Below are 21,959 nucleotides of genomic sequence, written 5' to 3'. Positions count from 1 at the left end.
TATTTTTATTGTATTAGCTTCTTGAGAACAAAAATGTGCTTCTGAAATGTCTTCTTTTAAATGACTAAAATGACTTCTGTTGTGAAAAATAGAGAGAAGCTGAGTTAGAGGGAGAAAGGGGAAGAAGCTTAATTAGAAGATGCTTAATTTGTCAGACCTCAATGATAATGGTATATTACAAGCAAAAGCACATTTTAAAGCTCTCTGTTATTCCAGTGATATTTGGTACATTTCTTCACATGCAATTCCTGAAAACAAATTAAAGTAGTGGAGATAGATTCTTATCTAAATGGATTGTTACAAGCTGCAACTTGGAATGCAGGCTTATGCACTATCTGTTCCTTAGCACAGTAAATTCCAGTGCTTTGTCCAATTTTTTTTCTAAATAGCTTTAATTTATCACACATAATCTACTTGAAGGAGACATTTTAAATGTTCTAAATGGGCAGTTGGTGAGCAAGGCTTATTGGAGTTTAGCATTTTTTAAAAAAAACAAATGAGAGAAATGTGAGTTAGTACGTGTTTTTTTTAAATAGCAGATTGGCATGATATGGTGACAGTTGGATGATGTTTGTGGTTTGGAACAATCACTGGGAAAGAAAGGTTTTAAGGAGCTATCTGTATGGTGCGCATTTTTCTTTACTGACCTTCACCTTTTGCTGTCTTATTCTTTTTAAGAAATACACATTAGGGAATAAAGCAACTCTTGGAATATTATTTTTCTGTTCAAATATTGGTAGCAGTAGCATGCCTAAAGGATAATGTTATTCCAAAAATTTATCCTGTATTGAATCCAACCATTATCATTACACTGAATGGAGAAGTTTTTTTTCAATTTTATTTGAATGAAAACAAGTACAATAAATGAATTCTCATTAGTAAGGGGTGGAGTGCTTTAATTCTTTAATTACGCATTGGCCAATGTGAATATCCTACCTTTCTGTCTATAGTAACTTCTCCAGAAGTTAGCACTCTCTATGACTTTCTACATTTCACTTAATTTCAGGAAAGAAAACTTGGGGGAATTCCTCTGTGGGAATTTTTAGATCAGGAAGTATAGATAACTGGGGAAGGCTGCAGAGTGGTGAAGGAATGTGTAGCAGAATACACACACATACACACACACACAAACACAGAGCACAATTTTCTATTATCTTGCAGGAAAAAAGTCAAAAATAGAATATGAAAAAACAGAAACCTCTTTCTCAGGAGGAAACAGACTTTGGGGAAAGTGGCAAATGATTTTAGCACAATATGAATTCCAACTTTCTCATAGCAATTCATCTAGAGTCAGGTGTCATATATATTCCTCCTTCTCTCTCTCTCTCTCTCTCTCTCTCTCTCTCTCTCTCTCTCTCTCTCTCTCTCAAGTTGTGTATACACACATCTACAAACAATCTGCATAAAGTGATATAATACAAATGCGACACACAGACACACATTACACCACAGGACAATACTGCATTATTATTTTTACTTCATTTTCTCTTTGACTACCATTGCAGGATTCTTTATACATAGGGTCTTTTACTTAATTGTTAATCTGATGTCTATTCTTCGTATCTTTATGGTAATATCAGAAATGAATTTAGACCAGTGGAGGTACCTAGAGGTTTTATACAGGGGTGAAATGCTATCGGTTCAGCCCAGTTCACCTGAACCAGTAGTAAAAATGTTACCTGTTCGCCCGAACCAGAAGTTTAAAAAAATGCAGTGATTTAGCTTTCCTGCTTTCTAGCTAATCTAAATCGTGTGGCACAGAAGATTTTCCCCCTCCCCTCGCTGTTCGCTTACCTTTGCAGGCGCACTCTGCGCATGCGCGGAAGGTTCTGCACTTCATATGATATAAAGAAATTTGGGCCAGCAGGGATTTGGGCCAGCAGGGATCTTTTTAAATTGTCAGTGTTTTCCTTAATTTAAAATTTGAGCCTAATCACTTATGATGTCTGTTCTAAAGAATAATAATATTACAAAGGATGTTAACATTTGTGCAAAATGTAGGTTTTCTTAAAACCAAATATTCAAAATACGTAGTAGTTAACATTTCAATTTTACTCATGGGAATTATGAAAAACCAAGATTCTTTGTGTCCACAGTTTCAGGGCATATAGAAAACTCGAAAAAATTGTTGATGCTTCTGCTATTTTGTCAACTATTATTGTAGCTGGTAATTATTTGTGAAATCTTAGGTTCGAAGGGCTCTCGGAGGTCTTTGTTACTTTCAGACAATTTTTTCTTGCTTATCAAGGTGATTTGGAGCACTATTTCTCTCTTCTAGAGTTTTAGCAATCCCAAAAATAAATGTTTACGTTTATCAATATATATGTTAATTCTGAGTCCTCTCCTTATCTATGAAGCCCTGAGTAACTCCCTCTGTGTAAAGATCATCCATTAAGGACCATGTGTTGAGTATGTTTCTTCAGAACTGAATTCATCTCTTCATAATAGTACTCTCTCATGCCAAACTGCTGCATTTCATCAGGAAGGAGTCTGGGTCAGCTACACCAGATGCTTAACTCAGGTTTACATATACTATATCCACAGCATTCCCTTGTTTACTAATCACTTGTCAAAAGAATGTACTAAGATTTGTCTAACACAAATAATTTTTAATAAACTTATGCTAGCTTCTATTAATAACTTTGCAATTATTACACTCAGTGGTTCTGAGATCACATCCACTTGTCCCGTTAGTACCCTCAAATGTAACCTGTCTGATCCTAGTGACTTGAATTCATGCAAAACAAGTAGGCATTTTCTTTTCACTTCTTTGACTATTTGAATCTACATTTTTCTTCTGCTCCCATATGGTATAGCTCCTGGCATTTTTTTTTTCTTTTGTAAAAAGCAGATGCAAAATACGAATTTGGTATTTGAGCCTTCTTCCTGTTCTCCCTGCCCAACATGCCATCTTCTCCAACCAATGGATGGTTTCCTTGACTTTTGTTCCTCACATACCCAAAGAACCTTTTGGGGGTATGTAAGGAACAATAGAAAAGTCAAAGAACTTTTTTTGTTATTTTTGGCATTCATTGGGAGCCTTAGCTCATTCAATGTAATGTTACTGAAGAATGGAATTCTAGGATTTTTCCCTATACATTCTCTGTGTGTAACTTTCTTGGGAGGGAGGGGAAGTAAAAAGGGACAATCAAGAGAACCAAAGGGGAACTTTTAGGAAGTGAAAGGGTAGAGATTTGACCTGAATGAGAGGAACCCCTGCTGACATGGCCAGTCTGAGTCACTGAATGGCTTGAATACAATAAATGCTTCTTTATCCTGTCTTGAAAGAAACAAGATAGCACAGCCTAAATGCTGGGGTATGCTTAAATAGGCAACTCTGAGTTGTTTGAGGTAAGTGCGTTTGAAATCTGAGCCTCGGGACAATCTGTGAGTTGTCACAGGTCATCTGCCCTGCTCTGTGGGTTAGGCCCCAAATTTGTGAGGAATTGTATGTGGGCAGATTGTTGTACAAATATCTTTGTTCGTTGTCCCCTTTCACAAAACCGCAACCTGCAAAGTAGTTTAAAAATAATACTTAAATATTATTTGAAAGATCAAAAGGCCACACTAAAAGGTTTAAAAGTTTAACATATGTTGCATTGCTTCGAGATCTGAAAAACTGCACTGTAGAGCCACAGCTGTCATTTTAGTTGTTGTAAGATTCGTGATGTATGTGTTTTATATTGTTTTGTTTTGCTTAAATAGTGTCTTCTACTTGCTATGCTAAGTTCTTATGCTTCTAGCAATTTCACAGGCAAGGAGTCTGCTTCAGTGATCTCAAATCCTTTTAGACTAATTTGTGAAAAAGGAGAAAAAGAACTAGCTCTTTTTGTCCTTCACTCATTGTTCAAAAGCAGGTATTTTGCAAGCAAAATTTATTAACAAGCAAGGCTTATCAAGGTACTTTTTAATGGCTAAATTACTCTGATAATGTCATTAGTGTTGAAAGAAGAAAGGAAATAGATTTCCCTTCCCCTTCCCCAAATATGCCCCTCCAAGAGCATATTGTGCAGGCCAATTCATCAATGGCCATGAGAAAGATGCCAGAGACATCCAGACTCTTGCATTAGAAACTTGCATATATGTGCAACACAAATTCAAGCAATGCCCTTTATAGCCAAGGGGCATTTTTAAAAGCCTCTGGCCCCTCAGTCACTGGACTACTAGTTAATTGCCACATGGACATTGTGGCACATGGACAGATAATATGACATTTTCAGTTTCTCTTACTAGCAAACGCCACAGCGTTGCTTGCACTAGTTGCTAAAAAGCTGTCAGAAACCATTAGGAGTTGGCTGAAGTTGCCCTATGGCATTTCCTCATGGCATCAGCAAAACGAGTATAAATCACCCAGTGGAATCTACTGCTATACTAATGAGGCTGTAAGCTTGTTTATGGACTAGCATCATTTTTATGATTATTTCCACCTTTTCAGCTTGCCTTCATTGGCAGTGGGAGAAGTCAACTTCAAGCATGAAGTCACTGCTGACATTTCACAAACGTGGTTCATAGTTGCTACCGTGTGGTTAGTTAGTCAGTCTTCGAGTCTTTTTTTTTTTTGTTTTGTTTTTTAAAAAGTAGGGTAGAGAAAGCAGAAGAGGAAAAGTATTCCCAAGAGATCTTACAGAGGTGACAGTATTGAATTGCAGAGTGAATGGACATGCTGTTTAGACTTTTAGCTGAGATTTTTCCTTTACAAAGAATCAGGTTTCCTGAATCCTTCCCCCCTCCTCCAAAAACAATTGCATTAAAAACTATAGAAGTAATTTCTTCTAAAGGACCTTGTTTCATTAATTTGCTTTTTTCTCCCTCTTATCCTTCTTTTATCTTCTTTTGGACTGGGCTGGAGTTTATTGTTTTAAGCTTCTCTGAGCGTGCACAAGTATTTTACATGGGATTGAAAGCATTTGCTTCCAATGAAAACCTTGTCTTAGATTACAGCCCAGCGGTGTAATTTCCCTCCCAGATGGGAGTAAAGTAGCTGTATTTGCCTAAAAACAGTAGGAAGAACAAACTGTGCATTAAGCCAAGGCTGTTTTTGGCTTGAGCTAATGATGTAACAGAAATCTTTTATTTGGGATAGGTCACTGCCTGGGACTGATGGGAGGTGATCTGAGTCTTGTTTGAAAGGTTTTTCCATTGTATCTCCATAAGCCTCCCCTTTCAAAAAGGGGTGGGATGGTGGTTTCTTTTCCTAATGTTTCTGCTTTCATACAGCAGAAATAAACAGGAAAGGTTCTGGGGAAGTGTTCTTCATGGAATGCAGAAAGCCTCCCCCCCTCCTAATGGAGTCTATAATTCAGGTGCCCCGAAGGCATGCTTTCAGGAATTCTTTGGCCTGAGGTAATGCTAAGCTAAGGCTGCTTTGAGGCCTTGATTATCTATTGATGCACAAAGCTGGAAAAAAATCTCCATTGAATTATAGTAGATATTTCCATAAATTATCAATGAATTCTCTTCTATCCAGGCACAAGGCATGGCTTGCTAAAATAATTTGAAGCCAGGGTGGGGGTGGGTGAATGGGCGATAAGGGAGCTGAAAGTATATTTAAAAAAAGAATAAGCAATAGGATGTCATCACATTAAAGCCCTTTTACTTTTAACCATTGACCGCCTGATATGTATCTCCTTTCCTTGCCTCTCTTTAATTGCCCATCAGACTATAGAGAATGTGGATTAGTACAGGGAAATTTTAAATGCCGTTGTTTGCTTATGTTTATTTTATGAATCATTACTTTATATGGGGAATTGCTTCTCTGAATAAAACCTTTCAAAGACTTTTATCAGCCTAAGACATCTAAAATATTACTATGAGGGTTCTTTTTTAGATATGAATGCCGCAGTTGAACTTTCATGAAGCAAAGAGCTTTCTATGAAGATAGTCGCACTTATTTCTTAAAAGAATGAATTCTTACAAGATTGCATGCTCAATCATTATTTTGAAGAATTAAAATGCCTGTTTAAAACAAAAGCTTTCTAAGTATTTCTTTTTTTTTGATACTAGTTGCCTAAATCAGATCAAAACATGAATGCTTATAAAGATCGTGACAGTGGGAGCTCCAATTTGACATCTTGTCTATATGAAAAAGATGAAATTGAAATATAAGTAATTATTCTAAGCTATTCTGAAAAATGCTTTCACAATGCTGGCCTTCCTGCTGTGTTTCTTGCAGTATGAAAAATAAGCTAAAATTACAGCATAAATAACTGGTTTTATAAATTTGAATTTCGCTAATACAATTCAGAAAGGCAGGTTCTTGATGGATATACAGTGATTGCAGATGGTGTAAGAGTTGAATGAATCATTCTATTTCTGGGCTACCCATGTGCCCATTCATAATTTAGTTTGACTCTATTTTTGTTTTTATATGACAATTTGAAGAAAAGGCATAACAAAAGTTTTATTTAAAATACATGTGGCTATTTTTAACTCCTCAAATAAATTTTTATATATGGTTTTATCTTAAATACACCTTCCTAAGGATTTCCCACCCCACTAAAATACGTGCATTTAATGCAATTTGAACCTTTTTTATGAGAAGCGGAGAATGCATAACATCATATGAACAAATGGAAAAATCCAAACAATAATTATATTCTAAACTTAATGTGAGAGGATGATATTATGTAACCTCTCATCAGAATGTAAAAACATTCAATTTGTAATGGTGATTCACCTTATTTAAATCTCCCAGACGTGGTCCCAAATAATATCTTCCATATTTACAAATAGCTTTAGTTGTAAGTGCTTGGCATTGTTTAAAAAGTCTATAAAAATTCAATCTGGTTTGGATATATGGTGTGTAGCTCAGTGAGAGAGCACATTATTGGCGTTCAGAAAACCTCAGCTTTAATGGTTAGCATCTTAAAATGGGACTTGAAGGGGCATCTTTAGAGCTGCAACCAGAAAATAGATGATATTGTTCTGCAGTTGTGATTTAGAATTCACAACAGCAAAAAAAAAATCGTGATAGGTTTAACATTATTTCATGAAATACAGTGTGAATTTTCATTAGGTTTATGATGCTTCATGTGTGTGTTTAGTGCATATGTTGGGTGTGTATGTACCTACCCAAATTAGATTTAGTCATAGAATCTCAAAACAGCTAAAGTGAAACATTTGATTCACTATATTTACAGGTGACGGCTTGGACAACAGTGTAGCGTCTCCCAGCACAGGTGATGATGATGATCCAGATAAGGACAAAAAGCGACATAAAAAGCGGGGCATCTTTCCCAAAGTAGCCACAAATATCATGAGGGCATGGCTGTTCCAGCATCTAACAGTAAGTGAAGTCCGCATCATGTATAAAATAGCACCTGGAAAGAAGACGTTATAATAGAAAATGCATATAACACATAATTGAAGACTAGTCTTTTAGATATTATTATCTTATGCTAGTATTCTGCTTTCTTTCTTATTTTGCATCCAGTGTATTCTTTTGTTATTTTTTTTCCCTTCAGATTCTTGTTTAAGACAAAAACAACAATCTGGCTAATGTTGATTTATGCTGTTCAGTGTCTAGTAAATCTAAACAAAGAGACTTGATATTTGTTTTCTTTCTGGACATCTAAATAATGTAAAATGAAGATTTTTTTCTGTTGCACCTTTTTTTTTTTTTTTTTGCATTTAGTCAGTGTGAGTAGGGTCATCCACTGGCTAGCTTGCAAGATCTAGGTATTTATCTGCCAGTCCTCAATCTCTGCAAGTTAGCAGAATCAGGTATGGGCCTTGTATCTGGGCCCTCTAGATTTTGAAAATGATTAAGATAAAGAACATCAGACCGTACATGCGCAGCATTCTCTTCTATTTGTTTAATCAGCTTGACATGATTCTGAATAAAAAAAGAAGCCTATGTTTTAAAAGTCATATTCCTTTTAACAAGAAGGTTCCTTAAAGCAGGACAGCTTTTTCCTCCATTTTCAAAGTGTGCTATATTCTATTTAAAACTCTGTGTATCCCAGAGGGTCTCCATCAAAGCTTGGGTGGCTTTCTAAACCAAGATTTCTGAATATTGCTTTCCTATACATTTGAATGGAAATGGGGCAGGTCTTTGCCTGTAGGTTGTGAGAAGAGGCAAGGTCAAACATCCATCATTTAGCTCCTCTCCACTCCTTGAATAAAGATGTCCTTCTGAAGTTGCAGAAACCATGTGGCATGGGATATGTGTGTATGGGGAGCAATTTTATCTTGTCAGATGTATAAGCATCAGATGTGAGACCCTTTGGTTAAGGAAATTCTCTCTTGTCACTGAAGCATTTGGTCATAATTCAGTCAGCCTGGCGACATTCTCATGGTCCAGGTATTTGTGTATTTAGCAGATTTTTTTTGTCTTCCCTGTACTTCAGCTGGTTCCCTCCTGTTCACCCCAGCTGCCTCCTCTAATTCATCATCAAGAGAAGCTTTCTATGTAGTAACAGGGAATGGAAAGCAGTAGTGCTGTTTGAAACCTTGGGTGCCAACCAGAGCTGTTGGATAGAGGATTATGCTGTTGTATTTATAATCCATGGTTTGCATGTAAATATATGTGAATGTGAATTTTAGTTGCTGAAATCATAAACAATGTTAGCCAATTCAAAAATTGTAAAGGTATTTTGAATGAGGTATTTGAATATGGTGCATTATATCACACATTCACTATAAGCGGCTGACTAGCATTCTCCCCTGTTATTTCATTCCTTAATTTGAATCTGGCAAATGAGTTAATATGTTTATTGTTATTGTGAGTGTGTGATCGTTCTGCACCATTTCATATATAATTTTTATTCGACTAATTAAATAGAAAGAATGTATAAAACAATCTGATTTTTCAGATTCTTGGGTGCCCATTATAGTTTCTAGAAATTTACAAAATCTTGATTTAAGACTTTATTATTATTTATGTTTTAAAAAGAGATTTTTAGTACTCATGATTGCATTTGAGAAACACCCTCAATATTGTAATGTAAACTTAATGATAAAAGAGAGGATTGAAGCTGAACATCCATTTTTTAAAATCCAGAAATAGATGGTCTAGGCCCAGTACAATATTAGTGGTTAATAGTGGAATTTGTAACCTTCTTGTAACCTTCACACCCACTGGGCACAGTTTATATAGGAAAGGAATCAAGCATCTCAAAGGCCATAACATATATAGCTGAGTGCATAAAGACATGGATTTGTCAGCACTAATTGAGAGCTAAAGGGATATTTCCTCTCTTGGGTATTATAAAGTAGACTTCACACAGGCTCTGCTAGGACATCACTTGCCCTGTGTGAGACCACCGTGCACACTACTGCTGGCAATATAGTTACATGGAATACAAAGTGGATCTAAACATGCTGAATTGCTGTGCCTGGAGAGAAGGGTCACAGTATATGGAGGCTGAAACATCCATTTCACAAATGAGTAAGGCTAAATAATCATATCTAGAACTGATCCAAATAAATTCAGGACTTTATATGTAGTACAAGGAGGACCTCCTGGTTATAGACTCTTCTTCCTGTCTATTTTCTTATGAACTTAAGCCAGTGGTTTTCCCCCTTTACTTTCTTTTCTTAGTATTCTCAGAGAAAATGTAAAAAAGATTACAAAATTATTGTTCTTAATACATAAGCTTATAGTTGAACAGATTTGAATGGTAGGAGAATGTGTAGAAGCGGTTTTGCATTATCTCTTTGCATTTTTTTAAACAAATGTCAAATATGCCAAATGATTAACTTTTGAATGATTTGGATTTGCCAAATAAATGAAGACCTAGGTTGGAAATGGATTTTTAATCAAACAGGGAAGCAATGGTTTTGAAGTCTGCAGATCTGTTCAGACCACTTTGGATATTTAGGCTTTATGTGAACTGGCCTTTGGTTTTCCTTACACTGGTCTTGGATATTGAGTTAAAGAAGTGAAATCCAAGTTTTTGTGTTAAAGGCTGAAATGATATTTAATGCTTATGTCTTAAGATAAATATGATTAATATAATTGCTGCAGTTGACATATTTATACATATAGTGGATGTTACATTCATATGTTTCATTATATGATGAACTTTTATAGACTATATTATCAATTTATAGATAGATAGATAGATAGACAGACAGACAGACAGACAGACAGACATGCATATATATATACATACATACATACATACATACATACATACATACACACATACAAACACACACACACACACACTTCATAAGGTGAAGAATCTGCACTGATGCAAAATGAACATATTTTGTTTTTTGTTTTAAAAAACCAACATTTTCTTTTTAAAGAAATAACTGTCCCATGAGAAGCTAGTCCTCATTAGCTAAAACTTTATAACAGGGTTTATTGGACAAGGGAGTACTGGATATCTGCCTTGAATTCCTGGAAATATCTCACAAATGAATAATTTCCATTTTTGATTGTTAAAAATAATAATCCTCAGTTTTGTTCAGATTTAATTTATTAGACCCCAAATTATTTGCATGAATATATTGTAAGTATGAAATATAAAGCTTAGAGTACATGCAGTAATTTGCAAATTAAAACGGTATGGAAGAGCTGGGAATAATTAACACTGAAATACTTTGCATCCTGATTGAGCACTAAAATTTTTTAATTTTACCATTATCTCAAAGGACTGCTCATAAAATTACAATACTAATACCCATTATAATACTAATACCCCAGTATTAGTAACACAGTGATTACCATGGCAGTCATATTAATGATTGGTCAATGGAATTATTAAAATAAAATTATTAAAATAAACTAAAAATACCAAATTTTTGTAAGCTTTTATAATATTAGTTCATAATGCTTGAGACCATCTTTTAGACTGTGATTCACCCAAACAAGCAAACAAAAAGTAAAAGTACAAAGGAAATGTTGTCTATTTTATTTCATATCACATGCATTTCTAGCAATGCAGTTTCAGATACCTTATATAACATCAAACACACACATTGTGGGATGATGATGTTTGTACAGTATCATGTTTCTTCTACATCTTTCTTTTTTTAAATCTCATATGCACACAGCATACCTGGCCGTAGCTCAGGAGTATAAAAATATATGCTGCATGTAGACAGTCCCACATTCTACCTCAAAGAAAACGGAATAAGAGATTGCTGCCTTAGGGCATATACTATTGTCCTTCAGAGCTGGTAATACTTGGCTAGATCAACTAATTATCTAGCCTGGGTGTTTTAACATAATCTTTTCTTCTTTATATTAATACATAAAAAATCTAGAACTAATCATTAAATACAAATGCATTTATTTTGGCTACTTCCATTTCATTTTGTTGGTTTTTTATTGTTTATCCTGCCCATTGGAATAAGTTATACTGCCTTTTCTTTAAAAAGTAGATTACATCTTTTGTGTAATTCTATTCTGTCTAGAATCTGGGAATTCAGTGTTTTTAATCAATAATCCTTCTTTTGATACTGTTAATGAATTTGCTAAAAGATTGATGGTAATGAAGCCCATTGCATTAAGACAATGCCATTCAGGGAGGTTCTTCTATACAGCAATTCCAGTAATCTTAATGGAGAAAAAACGGGGGTATCAAATATTTCTTTAAAAATATTTCAGCATATAACACTAGAATAAAAAAAGGAACAAAGCAATGAAAAATGTCTTCAGAAGACAAACAACAAAATAAATGTACAGTGTAATAAATAAATAAATATATTTATTTAAAAATGTAAACATTTATTATTTCTGATCAAAATGATACGTAGTTGGAGATAATCTATATTGGTTGATATAAATAAAATGAGTTTAAATCTAGATAAAACATTTAATCTTTCAAAACTCTGCTTTTTAAAAAGTAATTGATCACCATTTTATATAATTTGGAAAAAAATATACTAACATTAAGTATAAAAGACTTCTGTAATTTGTCCAATTTCTAAACAAATGTTCATCCAGAATGAGTCATATGATGAGAATTTTCATTAGAGATATGCACCGTAACAAATACTGCAATGTAATCTAGAAACTTTTTGACAAATACAATATAATTGTTAAGGCTGGACCTTAACAATTAAAAAAATTTTTTTTTAATATTGAGGAGGAATTTTCTAATGGAAAATTCATTCTAATGGAATGAAGATAGCCAGTTTTGTTGGATGGAATAGGAACATCTCAAGTTCTGATCCTGCCTTAGATACAAAAGCAGTTAGGTGATCTGGGACGCCAGTCACTTCCTTGTAGTATACTAGAAAGGGGGTAATGACAAATCACTGCCAGAAATGCTAGTTGAAAACTACATAAGTTCATCCATCAAAAATCAATGGGAAAAGAAAAGAAGTGAAAAGAAAAGAGTGAGAGTCATAACTTTTAGCTATCGGACAACTTTTGAATTCCAAATAATTCCACCATATTGTTTTATCTAAAACATGGAAAAATATTTTTTCAGTTTTGGTATCTAAACTTCCATTCCTTGTATTTTTGTTTGCTTGATGCTATATAGAAATACAATTTTTTTCCTGCCATGAAGCCAAATAATTGATAAGAGATCTAGAATTATTTCAAATTGGGAAAAAATAATTAGGGGTATTGCTATTCTGCTAGCAATAACAAATTAGTTATATCTTTGTGAAGAAAGGGTCACATTTCTTTAAATGGAACCAACCCCTTCTAGATATTCCTGACTATTTAAATCCACATGGAGAAAAAATGTCCAGTAGTTTTGTGCAAGAATTTTTGCTTCAGTATTGCTTAGACAGGATGGTTTAACAAGATTGTTTTCAGATCTTACTACTATGAAATTTATTCAATTAATATTGTAAACAAGTTTTATGTTGAATTAGAATTTTGGGGAAAATGTTATCTGCAATCAGATTTATTGTCTATATTCTTTATTGGTATTGTATTCTGTTTTTCTTGTAATACCTAATGGAGCAATAATTGTTATGCTGTACCACTAAAGGAGAATATTTGCAGTTTAGGGTTGAAATGAGGGGTTCCTTGGGGCTCTTTGAACTTGGTTGTTTTTTTGCATATGTGTCATTACCCAAACTAGGTAACATCATCAGTGCTAGTGTAACACTCTCACTCTTGATGTTGTTACCAAGTTTGGATAATAAAACATCTGCAAGAAAACAATCAAGCTCAGAAAGTATCAAGGACCCCTCATGGTTATGTTGGCCAAGATAAATTCTCATATGCTGATGATAGATTAATCTATTTTTTTCTCTCTTTTGAATGGAATACTGTTGATTTCTTGCAGTAAGAAATTGCAAAATTCAAGCTATCCCTTAGACAGAAGTGCTTGAATTTTCAGGAGGTAAAGTAAGGCAATCTTCTCTTTGGCTCCTCTTTTTCAGCACCTTGGAGAAAAATGAGAGAAGATGGTGGATTATAAAGTAGAAAGGGGGACTAGTAAATTCGTGTAAATTCAAGCACTCTTCAACAGTCAGAATTGAAAACAATAGCAGGTTGGGATTTTGGTGAGTTTTTCTTAAGTATCATAATGCCAGGACCGAGATTTGTAATGCTGTGTCATCCTATATGTAAAAGATAGGATGTTTTTCAGGCCTAAAAGCAACACAGCAATACAATGCCATCATTTTCAAAATTCTCTCTCTCTTTCTGTGCATGTGCATGTATGTGTGCGCATAAGTAGATAATTATATAAGAAGGGGTATTGTAAATTGAAAACTTCTCTGATTTGTCAAATATTATATCTGAAGGACTGTAGATTACTATTTCATATTGTAGATTATTAGTATTAAAGGCTATTGATCCTTCACTTTAGTTCTTTATTTTTTATGTTCTTGGTTTGGCCAATCCCATTTTTACCATTATAAGTACTATTTTGTTTTAATTTATTTACATATGGTATATCAGTTGTCAGTATCCCATCTTTCTAGATAATTGAGGAAAACTACACCAAACTGAACAAATAGGATATGTTCTGTTCTCAGAAAATACTTTGTGTATTGTTCCCATTTGCTATAAACATTTATGTTCTACCCCATGATAGCAAAATTTTCCCGAGTAGTTTACAGGACAAAAGCAATAGAACCAAAACAATACAAAACAGCAACAAAATTTAGATTCTGTCTTGCTTGTGGTATTGTTTGTTTGTTACTGCCATTATATTTCATCTCAAGGTGATTATTTAAAGCCAGATCTTTAAAATGAATGATAAAGCTTATAATGATTTTAGAATTTTTGGTTTAACCCATAACATACTGTAGCCATTGTAGAAAAATGAATTGCCAGCCTGGTTTAAAACCTCATCTGTCTTGCCCTCTACATGCCCTCTGAAAAGGGAGTTCCAAAGAGATTATACTGTTGCTGAGATAGCTTTGTCCCCCCCCAACTCCCCTGCCCCCCTCCACTCAGTTTTTTCTGAGGATCTTTGTGTACATGGAGCCTGATAAAGGCAAAAATGTCCCCTTGGTTAACCACTTATTTAGGCTTAAGAAAAATACATTGAATTGTAGCCTGAAATGAATTGATGACTTCTGCTGATTGATTAAAACCAGAAGAATATTTCTCCTTGTGTTATGTAATAAAGAAGATAGGCAAATTGTGCATTAATTGAATAATTCAGACTGTATCTTCAAAGAATACTTAATAGTACAGTTGGAATTTGCCAAAGCACTATCTAAGGAATGTGGTATATACTGTGGTGATTTGAAACAAGGTGATATGTCTCATGCATATTAAGATTAACTGGCTAATTTATAGAGCACTTTAGTTAGGGAAAGGAAAACCACATCTTTAAGATAACTCTGTTAAAGAGAAAGAACATAAAAAAGAGAAAAGAATTGACATGGTCAAAATACAGTCCCATGCCTGTTAGATTCTCTTCAGAAAAAGAACAGGCCCAAAGGAAAAAAAGTTATTTGAACTAATGTCAAGTGTAGTTGCTTGTAAAATAAGGTTTCTCATTAATAAATTAATAGTTTGTCATCTGCATATACAGTACCTACCATACATAATCTCACAAGAAAACAAAAACATGTATCTATTCCTAGCCTTCCTTTTAACAGAAGTGAGACAAGAAAATGAAGACACAGAAAGAGGATAAAGTGGGAAGGGAAGTGAGGGAAATAAAGATTGATATGGAGGCTGCAAATAGAAAGGGGAACTGGAGTGGATGAAAGGAAATCAAAGAGAGAGAAGAAACACTTTAAGTATTACAATAAGGGTTAAAATTCAGCAAGTAAGCAGCCCTCCAAGTAATGGTTAATTCAGGGGAATTCACATTTTTTAACAATGTCTGCAGCCAATTGCATTCCTGCCCATTCACATTCCAGAAGCATTTTTCCCCTCACTGTATGTGAGTGAGCGCCTCTCCACAATTCACAGACAATTAGTGGGGGAGGGACTACATATGAATAATATTTGGTAAATCTGAGAGGTAGGTAATTAGGTAGATTGGTAACTTCTAAAAAAAAACCATGTTGAGTCTTGAGCTACATATTGGAATAGATTTTAAATGACTTCATAAGAAATCATACTGAACCAAAAAGTATCCCCAAAAAACTCAAAAGGAAATGTAACTGTCTGCACTAGAATACTTTGCAATTAAATCTGTTTCAGATTATAATTGTAATTTGCAACAAGCCAAAACACAAAACTACTTTGTTGTCTTGGTCTCAGTGGGACCACATAGACTGGATTTTATGAACTGTAATTGGAAACATACGATTGGCTCCAAAAGTTTCTTTACCCACAAAAGGAGCCGTGTGAATCCGACCCAATATTTCATAAATCACAATCCAGATGCCATATACACTAGCCTTGCATTGAGGCCACTAAAGTTAATTGTGCATGGAAAATGGCCTTGCCTGTCTTCACCAACAAAAATTCCATAAATAGCAATAGCACTTAAACCTATCTACCATCCCATAGTGCTATACAGCACTCTCTGAGCAATTAACAGTGTCAGCCTATTGCCTATTTTACCAACTTCAGAAGGATGGAAGGCTGAGTCAAACTTGTGCCGGTCAATATTAAACTCCTGGCTGTGGGCAGAGTTAACCTACAATACTGCATTCTAACCACCATGCCACCAGGGTCCTTTCTTAAGTTAATTCTGATTTTCAAAAAGTTTTAAGCAAATTAATTTAGTGTAATGCTGAAGATCACATAATACTGTTTTCCTGCACTTGCCTGCGAATTATGTCTTTTAATATTGCTAATAATTTTCTAAGGGTTCATTTTGTAAAATGGTGGACTCTGAAGCCATTGTGCTCCTTCTAGATGCTAGTCACCCATCCTATAAAATTTGTTTCTGCCACATAACTATATTTTTAAACAGAGCAAAAACCTCTTGAGTTTTCCATGCTTCAAAGAGGATAACTTTTTCACAGGACAATTATAAGGCCTACAGGTGCATCTGTACTGTCATCTTCAACCTTATCGTGAAAATACCTGGAAATTACTATGGCTAATAAACTGTTAAGCCATAGTCTGGGTCTCCAGTGTGATGTGGTCAGGGCCAAGGTGCCTGATAATACCTCCCTTAGAGCCGTCAGGCTCCACACTTCATCTGATTTTAATTTATTTTGTTTTATTAAGCTTCTTTTAATTAAAAAAAATGAAATGGGAAGCTAGGTGTTATATAGCAAGCGATCATATTTATTTCTAAGAATGCCTTAGGGTCCTAAATAGACACTTGGGTGTTCTTTGAAATTAAAAATAGTGAATGGTTGCTGTTCGGGAAAAAGAAGGTAAACTGAGATATGGAGAGAATCTGGGGGGCAAGGGACTAGAGGCAGTGGCAGCAAACATCCTTACCAATTTATTTCATGTATAGTAAAGGTTGCTTTGTGACCACACCCTCCAGGACAGCCATTTTGTGTGAGTTCTCATGCTATGTTCTTACAAATCAAATATGCTTACCAGCCCCAAAAGTTTAGGAATTTTTGAGCTGAAGAAACAAAAATTGTATTTTTGAAATAAAAAAATTAAATTATTAAAAAAAATGTGGACAACTCCTACAGGAAGTTATAATGAACAAGATTATTTATGAAAGAAACAGTTTTCTAAGTATTACAATACTGGTTTGGGGTACGAGAATAAGTAATAAAAATAAGCAATGATTAATTATAGTAGGTAGTTTTCAAATATCTGTCTCCTTTGAATTCTAAGGAGTTGAAATCTGACTATTATATATCAAGTCAGAGCTAAGGTAATATAACTTGTTGTAATCCAATTATACCTTCTACTTTTAAAACAAATATCTTGCAAACTATTTGGCATCATACATTGATGCTGGTTTTCAAACAGACAATTGCATTTGTTGTTTGGTTAGATTCCTATCTTGTTTTCCTCCAGGATTCCACAGTGTATATATTTAGGCCTTCAATCTCTGTTGGTCTCTCAAAAATTACTGTCCAAACTGGATGAAGTGACTGCCCCAAAGTGACCTGCTGAGTTCCCATGCTTGGACTTGAACCTAGCACAACACATTACTTTGGTTCTTTAAAATTCTTCATTTTCTGTTATACGATACATAGTATTGTAAATCATGACATTGTTAATATACATGTTGCGTATCAACCCTGTAATTTAAAATGCATTTTTGCCATTTAAAATAACCTTACTTTGTTAAATCTAGATGTTCAATTGTTTCTAGAATTTTCAATAACTTAAATATTATTTACAGTTGTTTATGGTACAATAGGTTGAAGCTAGACACTAATGTTTAATAGTAACGAACATGAGTTGAAATCGAATTAAGGTGATATAATTTCCTATGGTGTTCGCAAACATTTTTTGTCATAGTATGGCCTCTGCTTTAAGGATTCTTGAAGATTTACTTTTGTTACTATGCATAATTAGAGGCATCTATAGGATGCAATGTTTTGGTCAGAATTTCCCAAGCAGCATCAAGTTTTATATGCACATTTGATATCACATTTAGGCAACACTACTTTCATCATTTACTTCCCCTCTCCAATTTTTCATAGCAACTCTGCTTATATTTAAATTGACCAAAATTTAATATATACTTTTTGGACTAAGGCTCAAAGTTCCATATGCTTTTGCTTGGGATTTTGTAATTCTTCAGATTTTAAAATACAGTTCTCAGTTTTTACAAAAAGATCACACACATCCAGAGTATAGTTTTCCTTACGTTTGGACTTCACTAAGATTAAAAATAAAACATATATATACTTCGGCAGCATATATACTAACATTGGAACAACACAGAGAAGATTAGCATGGGCCCCTGTGAAAGGATAACATACAAATTTGCGTAGACTTCCAGCTTTGGGGAGGGGAGGCACAATGGCTCAGTTGTTAAAGATGCTGAGCTTATCATCTGGAAGGTCAACAGCCCGGATTCGAGACCCAAGCACCACATAACAGTGTGAGGTCCCATTAATTGCCCTAGCTCCTGCCCTTTGGAACGAACTCCGCAGAGATTCAGACCCTCACCTCTCTCCAGGCTTTCCGCAAAGCCGTTAAAACCTGGCTGTGCCGGCAGGCCTGGGGTTGATGAGTTCCCTTCCCCTCTCGAATCGTGTGACTGTTGATTGTCTTTTTAAATTCCCTTTGTACCTTGTTTGTTGTATGTCCCTCTTGTTTACCCCCCTTGGGTTTGTTAGCCGCCCTGAGTCCCCCTGGGAATAGGGCGGCATATAAATACAATAAACCTTCAACCTTCAACCTTCAATTAGCAGTTTGAAAGCATGCAAATGCAAGTAGATTAATAGGTACCACAGTGGGAAGGTCATAATGTTTCAAGAGCCTTTGGCATATACCCATGGTGACCACATGGACATGGAAAATGTTTTTGAACAACATTGGTTCCGTCAGCCAAGAAACAGAGATGAGCACATACACCCTAGAGTCAGACACAACTGGTCAAGGAAACTTTTACTTTACCCTTTGGTTGTTTACCCTTTTGTTGTTTTTGTTAAACAACAAAAAGTTGTTTAAATTAGAAATGTTCATTCATTAAAACAAAAACAAATTGTTGCAGAAATGAGATCGGATGGAGAGACTGATTGCATGTGAAAGTGATGAGAATCAGAAATCGATCTTGTCTATCCTTATTCTGAATTTCACAGTTGGAAATGATTTAGTGGAGATCAAGAGCCCAACACTATTCCCTAATGAGTAACAATGAGACCTGTCCATTCCAGGTTTTAATATGCTAGAAATAGAAGTAAGGACAGCAATAGTAGCAATGGATAGCAAACATAGTGATATGGTACCTCTCTATATGGAATATTAATAGTATGTGCTATGCTATATTTTTTATAAAATATATGTGCTAGTTTATGGTCAAGAAATACTGAAACAATTGTGCAAGTTACTTGTCCAAAATTACTAATTACTGAGTGAATTCAAGATAGTTAAGCATTAATAAATTATCCCATATATTTCTTTCCATTTAGTATTAAGAAACATGACTTTGAGAGAAAAAAAATCAAACCTAAGCATTTCTTTTCTCTTCTCCCCCCCCACCTCCCCACATATTAATGCAGCACAATCATCGTTTATCCCCTCTTCCAACAACTTTTCATAAAACAACTTTTTTCTTCCAACAACTCTTCATAAAAATAGGCACTCCTTTTTCTCTTGCACAGGCAAGTTCCAAACACGCTCCTGCCTCTCAATTTGTTTGCACAAAGACTTATCAGAGTTTAACCTAGCAGCCTATTTTCATCACCAAAGTTAGGTTTTAGAACACTGAGTAAAATGCCTCTGAGGAATGCACAAAAGGCATTTCTATCACCACAGATTCTCTAGTCTCCTACTTTTCCATAAACTCCAAATTCAAGTGCAGGTTACATATATCATTATATTCATAAGTGTCTTCCTTGTGATGGCTGAACTCATAATTTTCACCCTTCGTGTTTCACTACCTCAGCCAATCTTACAAAGTCTTAAAAGTCAGTATCCACTTAGAATAGTGCCACTGGTGATTCTTTTGCAATGCCAACTGGACCTGGTGCTGCTGTCATTTATTTATTCATTCCTTTCCTCCCATGGGCAAAATTATTTCATAAAGAGTATTATATAAAATATGTGGAAAAGATGGGAGTTTAGCTACCAAATAGGCCCTCTTTGGATAGATGCCATTTTAGATGTTCCTAATACAGTACCCATGTTCTCTTAAGATGGGGGCTCCCTTTTGAATCAGCCTGAACTGTTTTTTCCCCCTCTTGCTTAAAAAAACAAGTTTCCATTACAGAGTGAATCAAGCACTTGTTCTAACATAAACCTTTTCTCTGCAGATATTTGAGGGGTGATGATGAGTCAAGACAAACCAGAGTAGTAGCCATTTAACAGAAATGCCTAGAGAAGTAGTGACGGTCCTTCATTTGGATGTGTTCCAACTAAAGCTAGATAGCTAAGAAGATTGCTTTCATTCAGGAGTAGAATGCTGAACTCAATGGCTTATCTTCCTGATTCACCATTGCAAAGATCAGTGGACATGTTTTGAGTGGCTTCTTTGAATAGTTCATTCATGTTTAGAAGTCACATTGCCAACAGATAGTGGATCTAATCTGCATTTAGCATTTTGAAGTTTGAAAGGATGTTTCCAAATATGTGGTGAGAAGTGTAGAATCAGAACTTATGTTTAATGGACTTAACTTTGTGCTAGTAAATTAATTTATTTACAATTATGTGCTAAAATATTAATTTCTGACATCATGAGGTAAAGCACATACAGAATACAAATTCTTACATATAATATTCTTTCAATCCCCACTCCTATGGCTTTAGGAAAAGTTTGAAGCAAAAGATAAACCTGCATCTTCCTGAAGTAAAAGTTAAGAATTTTCAGAATTTTTAAAAAATGGCAAAGTTCTGTATTTGTTCTGAATCTGTGAGGAAAATACTTCTTGATGTTGTAACGATGTATTGTGAACACAAGACTTGGTGGCATTTCTAGCTTTAGCTGTCTTCAGTTAAATTGAAAGGGACAGGCTATAGGTTTTTTGTTATAGAAAATCTTTGCAATATATTGATGTCTCTGTTGATGTTTGTTCTCCCACATGTCTCACTTTAAAATATACTCCCCCGCCCCACGATAGTTGTAAATTTATTTTTAACATATAAAAACCTATTTGTGATATTGGGTTTGTTTCTTCAATACCCAGAATTTTCAGGACATGGTACATTTAAGTACCATCTCAGATACTGGGAGCTGGATTTCAGGCATATGTTGGAAAATGTTTCAGCCTGTATGTGCAGTTATTCTCCATTTTAAAGGTGGAAAAGAATGTTTGTAGTTACATCCATGCAAGAGAGCTCATTCAACCTTGGAGTGCTATTAAATCACAAATATGAGGTGGGATTATTTTGTAAGCAGGCAATAATAGGCGTTTTAGGATTTGTAGGAATAATATGTAATTTTAGTTATGTTTTCATAAATATGAGGCATACCATTTTGGGGGATAAACAATTACACTGCTTACAACAAAATGGTACCACATTGGCTTTTAAATTATTCCACCTGTCTGTGAATAGGATTTCTAATGTGAGTATGTACAAACAGCTGCTGCTTATGCTTTCCCTCTGCAGAGATCTGGGGCAGAGCTTTTGCTGCTGATGTGAAATGGTAACTGTACAGAAGAACAATATCCCTTCTAAAACAACTATTTAGTCCTGAGTTTGACTGGTTATCAAAATGTCATCTGAGTTGTAAACTTATGGTAGAAAGGTAGACAACAATATAAACCTGTCCAATTCTGTCCTATTAATAGGGAAAGAAGTGAGGGCTCCTCCCAGAGCAATTACTGATTCCTCATGCAAATTTCACTCATCTTAGGAAGAGAAAATGTATGTGTGAAGAATTGAAAGTATGTGTGACTATTTAATGTTTTATTTATTTTATTGCTTTTTTAAATGACAGAAAATCCACAAAAATAAAAATACAAAGGAAAAAAGCAGCATCAAAAGTGCTTTAAAAGTGTGTGGGGGGGGGAACCCCACTATGTGTGACTATTAAATATGGCATTTTGGCTACTTAACCTGTTGTGTAGTAGTCCTTTCTACTACACAC

General features: G+C 34.8%; 1 protein-coding gene and 1 non-coding gene across 5 annotated transcripts in view; both read left to right on the top strand.

Moving 5' to 3' along the window:
* The window catches only part of MEIS1 (Meis homeobox 1), a 178,554-nt gene that overhangs the window by 83,351 nt on the left and 73,244 nt on the right, over window positions 1–21,959 (top strand). For all 4 annotated transcript variants that reach the window (XM_032213339.1, XM_032213338.1, XM_032213341.1 and 1 more), the window contains exon 8: window positions 7,140–7,285. In XM_032213339.1, coding sequence (XP_032069230.1) covers window positions 7,140–7,285 — 146 coding nt within the window. The remainder of the gene's footprint in view (window positions 1–7,139; window positions 7,286–21,959) is intronic.
* LOC116506877 lies at window positions 18,109–18,212 on the top strand. Its single transcript, XR_004255090.1, has one exon. It is a non-coding gene; the product is annotated as a U6 spliceosomal RNA (small nuclear RNA).

Source organism: Thamnophis elegans, chromosome 3 (genome assembly GCF_009769535.1).
Source record: "Thamnophis elegans isolate rThaEle1 chromosome 3, rThaEle1.pri, whole genome shotgun sequence".
Classification (NCBI taxonomy): Eukaryota; Metazoa; Chordata; class Lepidosauria; order Squamata; family Colubridae; genus Thamnophis; species Thamnophis elegans.
Note: the sequence above shows the minus strand (reverse complement) of the source record. Positions and strands in the feature narration are given on the sequence as shown.